At 46.4% G+C, this 17,204-nt stretch overlaps 1 protein-coding gene across 7 annotated transcripts in view; it reads left to right on the forward strand.

The window, feature by feature from the left end:
* The window catches only part of yaf2 (YY1 associated factor 2), a 235,898-nt gene extending 222,138 nt beyond the window's left edge, over positions 1–13,760 (forward strand). For all 7 annotated transcript variants that reach the window (XM_038781223.1, XM_038781218.1, XM_038781222.1 and 4 more), the window contains one exon: positions 11,942–13,760. In XM_038781223.1, coding sequence (XP_038637151.1) covers positions 11,942–12,185 — 244 coding nt within the window. In that variant the 3' untranslated portion in view covers positions 12,186–13,760. The remainder of the gene's footprint in view (positions 1–11,941) is intronic.
* Positions 13,761–17,204: the final 3,444 nt, after the last annotated feature.

Below are 17,204 nucleotides of genomic sequence, written 5' to 3' on the forward strand. Positions count from 1 at the left end.
AATGCGCACTCAATTTCCAGCCTTTGTGATATGAAGCTAGTCATTTTTAACAGTGCTTCACACACTGATCTTCTGGATATCCTGGTACAGCAGGGTTTACCATATTCTTGGTGGAAAAGACTAAAAAATGTTGTCCATTGGCAAAAAAATTTGAAAAGAAAAAGGGTAGTTAAAAACAGCTAGGGCAGCACGATGGCACAGTGGTTAGCACTGCGGCCTCACGGCGCCGAGGTCCCAGGTTCGATCCCGGCTCTGGGGGCAGCACGGTAGCATGGTGGTTAGCATAAATGCTTCACAGCTCCAGGGTCCCAGGTTCGGTTCCCGGCTGGGTCACTGTCTGTGCGGAGTCTGCACGTCCTCCCCGTGTGTGCGTGGGTTTCCTCCGGGTGCTCCGGTTTCCTCCCACAGTCCAAAGATGTGCGGGTTAGGTGGATTGGCCATGCTAAATTGCCCGTAGTGTCCTAAAAAGTAAGGTTAAGGAGGGGGGGGGGGGGGGTTGTTGGGTTACGGGTATAGGGTGGATACGTGGGTTTGAGTAGGGTGATCATTGCTCGGCACAACATCGAGGGCCGAAGGGCCTGTTCTGTGCTGTACTGTTCTATGTTCTATGTTCTGGGTCACTGTCCGTGTGGAGTTTGCGCATTCTCCCTGTGTTTGCGTGGGTTACGCCCCCACAACCCAGAAGATAAGCAGGGTAGGTGGATTGGCCACGCTAAATTTCCCCTTAATTGGAAAAAAATGAATTGGGTACTCTAAATTTATTTAAAAAAAGAAAAAAACACTTAGCTGCTGAAACACTGGCGCTAGCAAAAGCAATAGATATTGTTCTGTACTTATCTAATATTTGGAAGGAAATACTATACAAGGAAAAATCTGAGAAATAAATGTTTGCCCAGAGAATGCTTTGTGGATAACTGTTCTCTTTGGGACAATGTTTATTTGATAAAGGATGTCACAGAAAAAGGTTGAGGATTGACCTTGCTACCACAAAGAAAATGCTGGAAAGACAACAGATTTCCAAAATAAAATGGGTGGATGCCAGTAACCAATTGTCAGACTGTTTTTCAGAGAAGTGCTTACTCCAGTGAATTATTAGATGTAATAAAGATATGGAAAATCAATATTTTCTTTGATTGCTTTGTATTATTTGCACATGTTAAAAAATGTTTTGTTTAACGATAGGGGAATATGGGAGCTGATAATGGTTGATTCCACTTTAACATGAGACATTGAAGGTGAAAAAAGAAATATAATTTTGTTTCTTTTTTTAAAATAAATTTAGAGTACCAAATTATTTTTTTCCAATTAAGGGACAATTTAGCATGGCCAATCCACCTACCCTGCACATTTTTGGGTTCTGGGGGCGAAACCCACACAGACACGGGGAGAATGTGCAAACTCCACACGGATAGTGACCCAGAGCCGGGATCGAACCTGGGACCTCAGCGCCATGAGGCAGCAGGGATTTTGTTTCTTTTTGATTGTTCTTGTGTTTTCAAAAGTTTTAATTTAACGAAAAGAGGGTAATCCGTTAACCTCTTATCAAATACATTTTGCAGTAAGTGAAACAGGTCTTCATTATTAATTGACTTAAAGTACATATAAATAGGAGATATATGGTCCACAGAGTTGTGTGGGAAAAGACTTGTGAGACTGACCAAGTGAATAAACTCACAGTAACGAAAAGCTCTGTGTCTTGGTTTTGGCTTCACCAATCAGCTTGGATCCTATTGTTGAGGATTCCCAGGATGAGGGTCTTTGACCATATACAACTGTGCCGACGCCTCTGGTGGATCTTTGCTGCTGTTGGGGCAGGCGTACCGAGAGGTGGCAAGATTGGGCGTAAGTTATGATTCTATGAATGTGACTATTTCAGGCATTCCGTTGACTTGTCTGTAAGATATTTGTCCCCGGATGTCTGTGGGAAGGACTTTGTAGGGTTGACTATGCCTTTCAGAATCTGAATCGAATGCTTAGGTTGCTGCTGAGTGGTCCCATCCAGTTTTTAATTTTTAGTGCCTTTTTAATAGTGGCAAGATACTGAATGGCTTGCTGGGCCATTTCAGAGGGCAGATAGAAGTCAGGCACTTTGCGGTAGGTTTGGAGTCACATACAAGCCAAGCATGGTAAGTATTGATTTCATAGAATTTACAGTGCAGAAGGAGGCCATTCAGCCCATCAAGTCTGCACCGGCTCTTGGATAGAGACCTAACTTCACCCTATCCCCATAACCCAGTAACCCCACCTAACACTAACTGCAATTTGGACCCTAAGGGCAATTTATCATGGCCAATCCAGCTAACCTGCACATCTTTGGACTGGTAGGGCAGGTTTCATTCCTTCAGAACATTATTCAGCCAGTTGAGCTTGTATGACAATCTAATATCTTATTAGCTTTTTATTCCATATTTATTCAATTAAACTCAAATTCACAAACTGCACGATGGGGTTAGAAGTCACCTCTGGATGATTAGACCAAGCCTCTGGATTAATAGTCCAATAGCATAACCACTGTGCCAGTATACCAAATCAAAGCCAAATATAAGCTAACCGCAGACAGTTCCCCTTTGGGTGGCACGGTAGCACAGTGGTTAGCACTGTTGCTTCACAGCGCCAGGGTCCCGGGTTCAATTCCCGGCTTGGGTCACTCTGTGTGGAGTCTGCACCTTCTTCCCGTGTCTGAGTGGGTTTCCTCCAGGTACTCCGGTTTCTTCCCACAAATCCTGAAAGACGCGCTGTTAGGTGAATTACACATTCTGAATTCTCCCTCTGTGTACCTGAACAGGCGCCAGAATGTGGCGACTTGGAGCTTTTCACAGTAACCTCATTGCAGTGTCAGTGTAAGCCTACTTGTGACAATAATAAAGATTATTACTATTCTATTACTTTTTTCAAACCCTATGGCTGCCTCTGTAAGGTCAGATTTAACCTGTCTAGCATTCCATTGTAGATAACCTTTAATGTTTCTACTGAACTGAAGTCATCAAATTGCTGTCCTCCAAAATCTCTGCTCCCTTACCATTAACTCCATTATCCTAAGTCGCTACATAGAACATAGAACATAGAACAGTACAGCACAGAACAGGCCCTTCGGCCCTCGATGTTGTGCCGAACAATGATCACCCCACTTAAACCCACGTAACCCGTATACCCGTAACCCAACAATCCCCCCATTAACCTTACACTACGGGCACTTTAGCATGGCCAATCCACCTAACCCGCACATCTTTGGACTGTGGGAGGAAACCGGAGCACCCGGAGGAAACCCACGCGCACACGGGGAGGACGTGCAGACTCCACACAGACAGTGACCCAGCCGGGAATCGAACCTGGGTCCCTGGAGCTGTGAAGCATTGATGCTAACCACCATGCTACCGTGAGGCCCCTAACATATTTCCGCTGAGCAGATTTCATGGGCGGGATTCTCCCGTAATCGGCGGGGTGGGCCGTACCGGCGCCAAAGAGTGGCGTGAACCACTCCGGCGTTGGGCCACCCTGAAGGTGCGGAATCCTCTGCACCTCTGGGGGGCTAGGCCGGCGCTGGAGTGGTTGGCGCATGCGCAGAACCGCTGGCGTGATTGCTGCGCATGTGCAGGGGGTTTCTTCTCTTACGCCGGCCTGTGTAAGGCTCCGCGATGGCCGGCGCGGAGGGAAAGAGTGCCCCCATGGCACATGCCCGCCCGTAGATCGGTGGGCCCCGATTGCGGGCCACACCCCCCCCCCCGGGGCCGGATTCCCGCACCCCCCCGGAGGCAAGCCGCCCTCAAAGCCAGGTCCCGGCGGTATGGCCCTTGTCTAATCCATGCTGGTGGAACTAGCCAAAAACGGGGGGCCGCTTGGCCCATCGGGGCCCAGAGAATCGCCAAGGCGGCCACTGCCAACGGCCCCGACCGGCGAGGCACGATCCCCGCCCCCGGCCAAATATCGGCACCGGAGGATTCGGAAGCCGGCGGCCGAGCGGTGGGGCGGGATTCACGCCGCCCCCTGATGCTTCTCCGACTCAACGGGGTGTCGGAGAATCCCACCCCTTGTGTTCTGCTTGATCCGGAGCCGAATTCAAACCTTATATTCCATCTGAAACCATGTCAATTACCTTCATGAAATTGTCTGACTCCTTCCAAAATCCATTCCCAATGCTGCTGCAGCCTTTTGGTCATTTATTTGTCACCTGAAGACTGAATTTCTTCAGTGTCTTCATTCTTCGCATCTAACCTCTATAAATTCCAAATAATTCATAACTCCACATAACCGCAGTTAGACACACTTAAATATGTCTCCCCCAGAGCTAACCAGTCTGCAGGATCTAACGGCCTTACCGAGGCGGCCCCAGCCAGGTACATTTTAGCACTGGTCTTCCCAAAAGAGGACGAGGCGGGGGGCGTCACTTAGGGGTGATATCCTAGGCGATCAGAGGCCCCTGGGTGGTTGGCCTCTGGGCAGGGTGGCACCCTGGAACTACTGATTCCAGTCAGATACCTTGGCACTGCCACCCAGGTATCAGGTTGGCAGTGCTGAGGTGGCATTTTGTCTGTACCGGGGATCGGACTCGGGGGTGCCCGGCACTTATGAGGTGGGGTGTAAGGGGCTCAGGACCCCCCCAACAGGTAAGCGGAGCTCCTCAGTGCAGGAAATGAATTAAGTGCAGCCTCGGCAAGGAAAAGAATAACAGAATCCCTTTCGATAGCGGGGTTGTTCCAGGCGTTACAAGTGCCGGGAAACACCCTGCTCTTTTTTTGTTGTATCACACCCTTTAAGTTGATCAATATTTTAAATCAATCATCACCATCCCTCTCTTGCTATCTCTCAAAGGCTTGTGAAGTCTTCTTTATCCTCTTTTTCCACATTAATGGTTTGAAAAAATGAACATTGAGGCTGTTATCTTGGCCTTTCTATTTCAGTATGATTTTGAATGTCTCCCATGGGTTAATTGAAGCTTATTTAGTTATAAACTGTCTTAGTCTCATGAGTCGGATGTTCTAACCATGCTGTAGTTGAAGTTTCTTGACATCTTTTGTTTGTGGCTTACAAGATGAAAGTTATTAGGCCCAAACAAAACCATCACTTGCTTATATGAGAGAAGTGGCTGGATTACTAGCCGTGCCGGTCTTGCAGTGAAAAGGAATATATTAGGACATGCATCTACTGTCCTTGGTCAAAAATATTGCTGTAACCAATTCAAGGTCATGCACCAGGCTCACATGACAGTGGCTCAGATGAGCATATTCTTTGGGCAGACGTTCTGGCCTTTGCTTCCCTGGTAGTCCGGAGGCGGATATTACTAGCATGGAGGGACTCAAAGCCCCCGAAGTCGGAGACCTGGCTATCGGACATGGCTGGCTTTCTCTGCCTGGAGAAAATTAAGTTCGCCATGAGAGGATCATTGTTAGGGTTCGCCGGAGGTGGCAACCATTCATCGATTTCTTTGCAGATAATTAATCGTAGCAGAAGGGGGGGGCTAGGTTAGCGTAGAGTAGGGGGTTAAGTAATGGTGGAACCTGTGGGGGTGGGAGGCGGTATTTGCACTATGTTTATATTTTTATGTACATTGTTTATATTGCTGCTGTTACAATGCCAAAGAAATACCTCAATAAAATGTTTATTAAAAAAAACAATATTCCTGTAACAATATCTTCTTTCCAAGTTAATGGTTGGGTGGATTGGCTTTCTATGTTGCGACGGTTAAATCTTATGTTTGTGAATTGTATGGGTCGGATTGTTGGTTTTGTTTTTTCTTTCTCTGGGACTGGGTGGAAGGGGATGACATATCTTAGCGGGGGGAGCCACCTGCGCTAGCTAACTAAAGTCAGCTAGTGAACGGAGATGAGGTGAGAGGAGGGCTGCGGATGTTGGAGCCTGGATAGCAGGCTTCAATGGGCCTATGAGGTGAGCGAGAGGGGGGGCTGGGGAAATGTAGGAGGAGAGATTCTTGCGAGGCGTGGGGGGGGGGAAGGTGTTCGATGTTAACAATGGACAGAGGTGGGTCAGGCTTATGGGGCAGGGCCCGGTGGTATGATGATGGTGGATAAGAAGGGTGGGGAGGTGAGAGACCCCCAGTTAGGATAGTCACGTGGAACGTGAGAGGGCTAGGAGGTCAAGGGTGCTTGCGCATCTTAAAAGTTTAAAAGCTGACGTGACAATGCTGCAGGAGACTCACTTGAGGGTGAAGGACCAGGTGAGACTTAAAAAGGGCTGGGTTAGTCAAGTGTTTCACTCTGGATTTGACGGAAGGGCTCGAGGGGTCGCAGTGTTGGTCAGCAAAAGGGTACGCTTCCAGATGGAGAAGGTGGTGGCAGATCAGGGGGGCAGATATGTGATTGTGACAGGGGCACTGGAGGGGAGATTAGTGGCGCTGTTAAGTGTATATGGTCCCAATTGGGACGATGCGGGATTCGCGAAGAAGGTGCTTGCGGCCACCCCCGACTTGGACACACACAAACTGATTGTGGGGGGGGGAATGGAACTTGGTGCAGGAGCCAAGATTGAACAGATCACGGCCGCGCTCGCTGGTCCCATCAGGGGGGAACGAAGGTGCTGGCTGGGTTAATGGTGGAAATGGGAAGGGTGGACCCTTGGAGGTTCCTGCACCCAGGGGAACGGGAGTACTCGTTTTTCTCAGCAGTCTATAAGGTATACTCGCGGATCGATTTCTTTGTGGTGGGGAAGGCTTTGCTGGCTGGGGTTAAGGGGTCGGAATACTCGGCTATTGCAGTGTCAGATCATGCTCCGCATTGGATGGATATGGTACTGGAGAAGGGGGTAGCACAGAGGCCGGGGTGGAAGCTGGATGTGGGGTTTTTGGGGAACCAAGTGTTTTGTGAGAAAATTGAAACGGTAATTAAGGAATATGTAGGTTTCAACTGTACGGGTGAGGTGTTGAAGGCAGTGGTCCGGGAGGCTCTCAAGGCGGAGGTGAGGGGTGAGGTAATTTTGTTTAAGGCCAGGGTGGACAAAGAGGAGAGGTTGGAGTGGCAGAGGGTAATAGACAAGATGTTGGAGGTAGATGGGGGATACACAGAGGATGGGGACCCAGCGAAGCTGGAAAAGAGGAAGGAACTACAGGCGAACTTCGACCGACTGTCTACCAGGAAGACGGTGCGCCAACTGAGACGAGAAAGGGGTACAGTTTATGAACATGGAGATAAGGTATGTTAGCAGGTCAACTCCAGAGGGAAGCAGCTGCAAGAGAAATTCTTCAGGTGAGGGATAGGGCAGGGAAGTTGGTGGAGCTGATTAACAATGTTTTTGAGGAGTTTTATGAGAGGTTGTACAGGTCAGAGCCACCCGGGGGAGACCATGAGATGCAGGAATTTCTAGATGGGTTGGAGTACCCGAGGTTAGGAGAGGGGACAGGGCTACATTAGAAGGAGCAATAGTGGAGCAGATAAAGGATGCGATTGGGAGGATGCAGTCGGGGAAGGTGGCAAGGCCAGATGGATTTCCGGTGGAATATTATAAAAAATTCAAGGATAAGCTGGCACACTGATGGTGGGGATGTTTGAAGAGGCGATAGGGAAGGGGGTATTGCCACAAACCTTGGGACAGGCATCGATTTCACTATTGCTAAAAAATTATGCAACGGAGTGTGGGTCGTATAGGCCCATATCACTTCTGAATGTGGACGCAAAATAATTGGCGACGGTACTGGTGGGTAGGCTGGAGGAGTGCCTCCCGAAGGTGATAGGCGAGGATCAGACGGGGTTCGTGAGAGGTAGGCAGCTTTTTTCAAACATTAGGAGGGTTTTGAATGTCGTTATGGGACCGGCGGAAGGGAAGAAAACAGAGGTGGTTGTGGCATTGGACACCGAGAAGGAGTTTGACCGGGTAGAGTGGGGGTACCTGATGGGAGTTCTGGAGCAGTTTGGGATTGGACCAAGATTTGTGAACTGGGTACAGCTATTATATAAGGAACCGAAGGTGTGTCCGCACAAACAATATCAGCTCGAGATACTTTTTTCTCCACCGTGGGAAGAGGCAGGGATGTCCTATGTCCCACCTGCTGTTTGCACTTGCGATTGAGCTGTTGGCCATTGTATTAAGAAGTTCGGGAGCATGGAAAGGAATAGTACGGGGGGGGGGGGGGGGGGGGGGGGGCGGGATAGAGCATAGGGTGTCCTTATATGCTGACGACTTGCTGCTGTATGTGTCGGAACCGAGTGCGTTGATACGAGGAATATTGGAGCTACTGCGAGTATTTGGGTCGTTCTCGAGGTACAAGCTGAACCTGGACAAGAGGGAGTATTTTGTGGTGTCTCGGGTCGGGGGGGGAGGGCGAGGGGCTGCCATTCCATAGGGCAGGGACTCACTTTAGGTATCTGGGGGTGTAGGTTGCCCGGGGGTGGGGGAGGCTTCGCAGGTACAACATCACTAGTTTGGTGGGGAGAGTGAAAGCCAATCTGGCAAGGTGGGATGGTCTCCCTCTGTCACTGGCGGGTCAGGTACAGGCGGTTAAAATGAATGTGTTGCCGCGATTTCTGTTTATTTTTCAATGCCTACCGATTTTCCTGCTAAAGGCTTTTTTCAGAGAGATTGAGGGAAGGATTACCTCGTTCATATGGGGAGGGAAGGTGGCCAGAGTGAGAAAGGTGCTGCGACAGAGGGGAAGGCAGGCAGGGGGTTTGGGTCTCCCGAACCTGATGTACTACTACTACAGGGCGGCAAATGTGGAGAAGGTGCGGAGCTGGGTCAGAGGGGTCGAGTCCCAGTGGGTCAGAATGGAGGAGAGTTTGTGCAGGGGTCGGGACTGAAAGCACTAGCAACAGCGCCACTCCCGATAGCTCCAGGGAAATACTCAGGGAGTCCTGTAATAATAGCTCCATTGAAAATCTGGAGGAATCTCCATTGAAAATTCGCCAACATTTCGGGTTGGGGGCAGGGTCAAGGGAAATGCCGATTCGGGGGAACCACAGATTTGAGCTAGGGAGGTGGAATAGAAGTTTTCAGAAATGGGAAGAGAAGGGGATTAAGATGATAAAAGATTTGTTTCTTAGGGGTTGGTTTGCAGGATTGAAGGAGCTGGAAACGAAGTATGGGCTGGAGCAGGGAGAAGTGTTTAGATACCTGCAGGTTCTAGATTTTGCTAGGAAGGAGATATAGAGCTTCCCGGAGGAACCGGCCTCCACATTGCTGGAGGAGGTGCTGACAACAAGGGGGCCGGAGAAGGGGTAGTGTCAGCGGTGTACGGAGCTATTTTGGACGAGGATAAGGCACCACTGGAAGGGATCAAAGCAAAGTGGGAGGAAGAGTTGGGAGAGGTTATAGAGGAGGAGGTCTGGTGTGAGGTGCTCCGGAGAGTAAATGCCTCCACCTCATGTGCGAGGTTGGGGCTGTTACAGCTGACGGTGGTATATAGAGTGCACCTCACGAGGGCAAGGATGAGCCGATTCTTTGAATGTGCAGAAGATATGTGTGAGCGTTGCGGAGGGGGGGAGGGGGTCCCGCTAATCACGTTCATATATTTTGGTCCTGTCCAAAGCTAGAGGATTACTGGAAGGAGGTTTTTCGGGTAATTTCCAAGGTGGTGCACGTGGAATTGGACCCGGGCCCCCGGGAGGCCATTTTCGGGGTGTCGGACCAGCCAGGTTGGAAACGGGTGCGGAGGCAGATATCGTAGCCTTCGCCTCGTTGATCGCCGGAAGGCGGATCCTGCTGGGGTGGAGAGCAGCCTCTCCATCCTGTGCCCTGGCGTGGCGGGGGACCTGTTGGAATACTTGACTCTTGAGAAGGTTAAGTTTGAACTGAGGGGAAGGACGGAGGGGTTCTACAAGTCATGGGCATTTTTCATTATGTACTTTCAAGAACTGGATAACATTGAACATTAGTTGGGGGGGGGGGGTGGGAGGGTTGGGGGGGAGGGGCTGTGAGTATTAAGGGTGACTATGGGTAATCCCGGATTACTTTTTGTCATTTGTTTATGTCAACATGCGGGCTAATGGTTGGGGGTTGGTGGGAGGATGGAATCGTTGTTATTGTTATGGGAATTGACATATTTGCTAATTATTGTTTATTGTTGGTGGGTATAAATTTGGGAGAAAATGTGAAAAAGGAGAATAAAAAAATATTTTAAAAGAACAATATCTTCTTTCCAGGTTTCTTTGCCCTTTATTAATCCTTTATTCAATTTTCAGATTGTGTGTTCTTCCCAATCATGTTCTTTCTCTCAACCAGATCTATGTGTGTAACAGTAATCTGCAGTGAACCATATATACTCTTGTATGTATTCTGTTGATCTTGGAAGGCGGCAAGGTAGCACTATGGTTAGCACTGCTGCCTCACAACCTCAGGGATTCAGGTCAAATTCTGACCTTGGGTGACTGTCTTTATGGAGTTTTTAAGTTCTCCCTGTGTCTGTGTGGGTTTTGTTTCCTCCCACTCTTCAGAGATGTGCAGATAGGCAGATTGGCCATGCTAATTTGCCGCTTTGTGTCCAATGATGTGCAGGTTAGGTGGGGATAGGGGAGTGGGCCTCGGTAGGGTGGTCTTTCAGAGGGTAGGTGCAGACGCGAAGGGCCAAATAGCCTCCCTCTGTACTGTAGGGATTCTATGATTCTAAGTATTCAAATCAATTAAGCAAGCTCCTGACTGTAATTGCAGTATTTTATGTGAACTATGGGCTATGTGCAGTGCAACACTGCATCAATGCATTATTTTGTGTTAATGTTCTTCCTTAATTTCCCTTTTCCTGTTAATGGAATTAATTTTTCCAGGGATTTGGTCCTATATACATCCATCTTTCTATACATTTAACACGTGGCAATTTTTCAGTTGTGCGCATCAGCTATGAATACTCAACTACAAGGAACTTTACAGCCGATCTAGAACCTCTTTTTGTTTGTGCTTCTCTGGAGTAATTGGATAATCTGCCTCATATTTTTGCTGTCCTCCAGATGTTGAGGCCAATCATAATATGTCTTCCTCTCCCTGCGGCCTCCCCACCGAAATCTCATCCAGTTCTGCTGACCTTAACATTGACCAGGGTTTGAACCTTTGAACATGAATGCCTGCCTCAGCTTCTATCCACTGTACCTTGCAGAGTCTCTTACCTTGACTATAGGTTATTCTGAGCACTGTACAAACAATCTGAAATGACAGCAGCAAGCTCATCCCTTTATGTCCTGACTGATCTTAGAAGTTCTTGGTTAATAAAATTTACAAATGGAACAGATGTTTGTCTTATTGGTGGTAAACCTTTAGATGACGATCTTTCAAAACGAATAACAGAACATAGCATCCATGTTACATCATGTGCAGTTTTGTAAATTAAGGGGTGGATTGCATGCCATGGTGTTGGATCATTTCAGTATCATAGACTGGGCTTCAAATTCGCAATAGTCGGAATTGGCAGTTCTTTTTTTTTAAATTACAAAGCCAGAGCTCAGAGTGTGGACAGGGGCAATCCAGCTCCTTGCCTGCTCCAAAAAAACAATTCAAATTGAACCCCCCCCCCCCCCCCCCCCCCCGGAGACTTGGTGAGCCTCAGTAATGTGGTATTATAGCTATGCAGAAGGTCTCAACGAGGGAGCTGGATTAGTTGCTGTTGGGGGCAACAATTGGGTCAAGTAGAAGAAGTTAAATGGATTAACAGTTAGCGTACGTATGGTCGATGTGGCCTGGACTGGTTTCAATCATCTAAGAAGGTGGGAGAAGAATTTTTCAGATTTTTGCTTGTTGACTATGGTTTTCTTTTGCCTCTCCCAGGAAATTACATAACAGAATGACTGGCATTTATCGAGAACCTTTCCTGGCCTCAGATCATCCACTTTGTAGCCAATTAAGTACTTTTTTGAGGTATAGTCATATCGAGGGAGGAAATGTTTAGTTAAAATGCTCCAAGCATCATGAGGATGGGCCAGGATTGATAGCCTTTCAGTTTTTACATGACAGCAGGCCTTTGAAATGAACTTTTATTCATGGGTTGTCTTTTGCCTTTATCCTATTTTTCTAGGCCGAGGTTAAAAAATGTGGACCGGAGCAGCGCACAACATTTGGAAGTGACTGTGGGCGACCTGACAGTCATTATTACAGACTTTAAGGAGAAAGCAAGGTCAGCCCCGGCGGCCACTGCTACCTCGAGTACCACCGCCGACCAGCATAGCCTGAGCAGCTCCAGCTCCGACAACACAGAGAAAGGCTTGTCCCGGTCATCATCACCCAGGGGGGAAGGATCAGTAAACGGCGAATCCCACTAAAGCACCGACTGACCTACTTCCTTTACTCACTCCTTGCTCAACGATTCAATGGACAGCATTCTCAACAACTTCAGTCCTGGGCGTTCAGTGTTAATACTGGCAAGTTGGGCTGCCTTCTTCAGTTTTGGTTTCAGTGCTTTCTAATACTTGCGTAGCAATCTGGAACTCCTGCACTGCGGCATGTTTTTGAGTGTAATTTTCTATAACTAAGATCGGACTGCCTAAGTAATGTGTTCGAGGACTGAATTGTGAAACAGCTGGCTTTAAGTATCCAGTGCTACCTTCGGTCAATTTTCAATCGACTGCCGCAGTAACAAATCAATTTCTGAAAATCATTTGCCTAGTTAAGTGCACCTGCTGGTACTTGGTGTGGTTAAATAGGAAAAGCATTCTCAAAAGCATTTGTATAAATTCATGCCAATGTTTTTCAACATTGATATTTGGATGGGGATAAAAACATTTGGCCATTAAAATTGTGGCTTTACCGATGTCCACTGTCATTCATTTCAGTAAGTTACAGTTTTAATATGTAGTCTTGGGCTAATTGACCAGGTTTGACTGAGGATACAGTCCATGCTACTTAACTGCAGCCACTCGGGTAAAGGAATTGAGTTGCTGTAATATATTTAAAAAAAAGGAGGGTCATTTTTGCACCCTTGTCTCATTGGGAAGGGATGCAGATGTGTCACTTGCGTGACTTTGTATTTCACGCATGTCCTCCTAGCTGAGCGCCCCCTGCAAGAAAGGAGGAAACGCTAATAATTAGATGCTTAGTATGTCTAAAAGTAGTTTCAATGGTATGTGTGGGAATAGTTTATGATGATATTGCCAGTTCTGGAAAATTCATTTAAGGTGTTTTGCTGATGTTTTGAATTTGCGACAGTATTTATACGTATTGTTGTAATAAAAAAAAGTTATGCAAGAACACGTTCTATCTTTGAAGTTCTGTTACTTCTCTATGTTACTTTTTAAATAGCCTACTTGTGTCGTCACTGGTGAAAGTGAGTTTTTTTTTGTGGGAGAGCACTGTGCTGAAACTTTGTGCGAAGACGGTTGGGACGTGAACAGAAGAATTTGTCTTGGTCTGATGTTTAATTCGTACTAGATGTGTTTCTGTCCCTTTTTTATGTACATCTCACATTTTCCAAGCAATACAAGAAAAATACCTCACAGGAATTATAACAGTTTAAAAAAAAATGTGTTGCAGCAACTAAAAAAATAAATAAAACCTTAAGCAGATCTGAAGTTATATTTGTTACCCGCAAGCAAAACACCTTTTTGAAAAACATAAAACTAAATGGTAACAAAACTAGTCAAAGTGATATGGGGAGGGCCTAGCAACTGTTTGATGTCAGATACTGTTCCAATGTAACATGCAATAAGTGGCATAGACTGTATTTTCAGATGTAGGTATTTGATACTAATACCTGTATTCAGTGATTATAGATTGTTTTACATGAGATTTTTATATCCTTTAAAAAACTCTCGGTGTTCATGCTGATATGTGTAGTGTTTGGTATATATTTGATTTCTATCAGAAAACAACTCACAATTAAAAGATATTTGAATTATAAAGGCCAGTATCCATTTTTAAAAGGGAGGGAATGGGATTGAAAGGAAACAATTGCAATAGTTGTATTTAATTTAGCCAAGTGTAAAACAAAAACGCTGCTCGATAGTGAGCAGGATTACATCAGATGATCAATCACATTACTCCTGGGAGAAAACCATTTATGTCACAGTAATTGTGCATTTTCTTGCTTTTATTTGTCAGCCACCTCTCCAGACCATTTCTCCTGCTGTTCAACCTCCTGGATTCCTTTCTAGGACTTAGCCAGTAGGATCCTAGCCATTATTGAGACTTGAAAGTGGACTATTTGATTGCAGCTAATCACTCTTCATTGAATGCTGATGCTCTCCTAACATTGAGGATTATTTTACTTTGAGGGTTTTAATATGTTGAATGCTTATTTTTGCTTAAATTTGCCATTAAAGGAATCACTTCATTGGGAGTTGACAACCATCAACTTTCAGCCTTCCTCTGGGACGAGAAAATTTAGAGCCAGAGCCATATATAGTGTTTCCCCCATTTGATGTCCACAACAGATGACTAACCTACTGCTAAATCCTACCTCTCCATGTTGCAGGACCATCAGCAGGTGTATCAAAGAAATTGATATTGCTTCTGAATAAGTCACATTCTTTTTTCTTTCAGGAGATTCTGAGATTTATTTTTTTTACAACTGTTGAGTGAACCAAATTCCGGGTGATTTGATTCTGAGAAAATCAAAACCAGCCTTGAAAATTGTAGTTCAAAGCCTTCTTGCATTTTATCAAGAATCTTCATCCATTCACACCTCGTTCCAAAGTAGTCAATTGTCTCACCATCAGATTTGAGCTATTAACTTACAACTTACATCTGAAATGTCTTCACATGGCTTGATCGTCTTCTCGCCTACAAATACATCCCCATCTGTCCTGTAAGTCTGTATTTTAGTGCATCCGTTCTGGTATTTGTACTGAGTTGCTTCATTCAATGTCTTATGTGCTGTTGGTGCCAATAAGCAATAAACTCCCCTTGTGTTTCTTGACGTGCAAAAGATCATGTAAATGAAAATAGTAAATATCCACCCTCTCAAGTGTTCTTTTGAGGACTTTGGTTTAGCAGGAGATTGGGCTTTGCTGTGATGCTCTCCATGATTGCATGGCCTGTGCACTTTGCGCTCTATTTTTACACAGGAATAGCTGTTTAAATTGGGTGCTGGAGAGGCAAATGAAAGCGTGGTCAAAAAATAGGTTCTGAGAAGGTGGGGAGAGTAATGCAAAGGTGGAATAAATTTTAACAACCAAGTGAGGACAATCAACACGATGCATAAAACGTCAGTCGTGGAATGGAAGTGCCACCAGGGTGGCAGTGCAAAAGTGCCCAATTGTCAGGTTGGCACTGCCAAGGGTCAGGGGCGAGAGTGGCCTTGCTCATAAAATGAGGGTGGAGGAGGAGTTTGAAGGGTGGGAGAGTGCAGGGCGGGTACGTAGGAGTCTCCGGGAAGTTGGGGTGGGGTGATGAGTGTAGGTCCTGTTAGGGAGGGGGTGCTGTAAGGGGCCTTGGGGGGGCCTGAAGAGGTGTAAATCCCATTGTGGGTGTCCTCACTTGGGGGATGTGGAGTGGTGCCCATGTGTTTGGCGGTTGAGTTTGCCCATAGTTGGGGGGTGTGGAGGACCCACAAGTTCACTTAGAGATCGGGACACCCTTTCAAAATGGCGGCCGATCTCTGAGTTCCGCTCCCCAGTGTGGCCTAAACCGGTGAGAAACTCACCAGGGCTCAAAAATGTGACTAAGAGCCGGCGGGAAACTCCCTAAAAACCCACAAATAAACTTAGAAATTTTGGGGGAGAATCGGGCCCATAGTAACTTCAATATAAAAAAGAATTAAACAGAGTTCAAACTGAGATTCTGGAGAAACATGTTTGCTCCTTCAGAGGAGTTAAAAAAGTAATCCTTCCCCCTGACAGACACCCCGAGGTGAGCTGGATATTTCAGACTGAACCAGAGACCCTTTTTATAGCGAACGGATTTCACCCTTTTGAAATTGAGGTATTGATACAACTGAATGGAGTGAGCTTCCCATTTTACCTCCCAGTGTTCCTTGGCCCATCGAAAGACCTATTTCTTCTTCTTGAAGTTGTGGAATATTATCATAACCGCACTCGGGGGTTCCCCAGCACGAGGTCTGTCACCATGTGCGATATGCATGGTCTAGCTCTGGGGTGGGGTGGGGAACGTAAAGACTCCTTTGGTTTGCATGTTGGAAAAATATTCTGTCGGGTTGTTGCCTCCATCCCCTCCAGCAAACCCACGAGGCAGATATTCTGACTTTGCGATCTGTTTTCTAGGTCATTTCATTTGGCTTTTAGAATTTTATTTGTCTCCACTGCCAAAGACATGCCATTTTGTAGTGCGGAAATCCGATCACTATGATCAGAAAGGGCTGCCTCCATGTTTTCCAGGTAGCCCCACGTGCTTCCATAATTTTACTTGATACCTGAGCCAGGGCTTCATGCACAGATCTTTTCACCTCTTTTGTCGGGCTTTGAAGAATAAAGGGATTAAGGGTTATGGTGTTCGGGCAGGAAACTGGAGCTGCGTCCACAAAAAATCAGCCATGATCTCATTGAATGGCGGAGCAAGCTCGAAGGGCCAGATGGCCTACTCCTGCCCCTAGTTCTTCTGAAAATTTACTAAAGCTGGGCAGCACAGTGGCTCAGTGATTAGCACTGCAGCCTCACAGAGCCGAGGTCCCAGGTTCGATCCTGGCTCTGGGTCACGGTCCATGTGGAGTTTGCACATCTCCCGTATCTGCGTGGGTTCTGCAGATGGATTCCCAAGGCAAGAGGCCAAATCTGAGCTCCCGTAGCACAAAACAGCTGGGTGCCGCCTCATGAGAAAGATGATCGGTGGCATGGATGTGCTCTCAGTTTTCTTCAGAGGAATCAGCAAATAAAGAGGCCCAAAGGGCATCAGGGTGGAGCGGACACCTTTCTGCAGCATTGGTTTCAGGTGAGGATGCCGGTGGACGTTTATTTAATAAAAAGAGTATAAGCATTTGGTGCTGTAGACAAGCTTCAGCTAATAGAACACAGAGGAACAAAGTAGCTCAATATCTGTCAAGAAGTAGCAAAGTGTAACAAATAGAGTGAGCCACATAATGTCTATTTTAGAAGCCGTAATGAAAATCTGGTCAAGTTCTGTGAATTTACTCCTACAAAATAGATAAGGAAGACATTTGCCTTTTTTTTAGAACATTGGTTGAATGATTTATTAGCCTACAATATTTTTGTTCAAGCCAAGGATTCAAAAGTTGCCGACGGTAAGATAATGTATTTAACAGAGTCAGAGACTTGAGGGGAGATGTAGTGTAAAGGCTTAATGCAAATAGACAGTCTACATCATCAGTGATTAAAGATCATATGATGACAGAATATGTTGACAGGATAGTTCTATGTGAAATCTAATTTTAT

The sequence above is a fragment of the Scyliorhinus canicula genome, chromosome 20 (genome assembly GCF_902713615.1).
Source record: "Scyliorhinus canicula chromosome 20, sScyCan1.1, whole genome shotgun sequence".
NCBI classification, from domain to species: domain Eukaryota; kingdom Metazoa; phylum Chordata; class Chondrichthyes; order Carcharhiniformes; family Scyliorhinidae; genus Scyliorhinus; species Scyliorhinus canicula.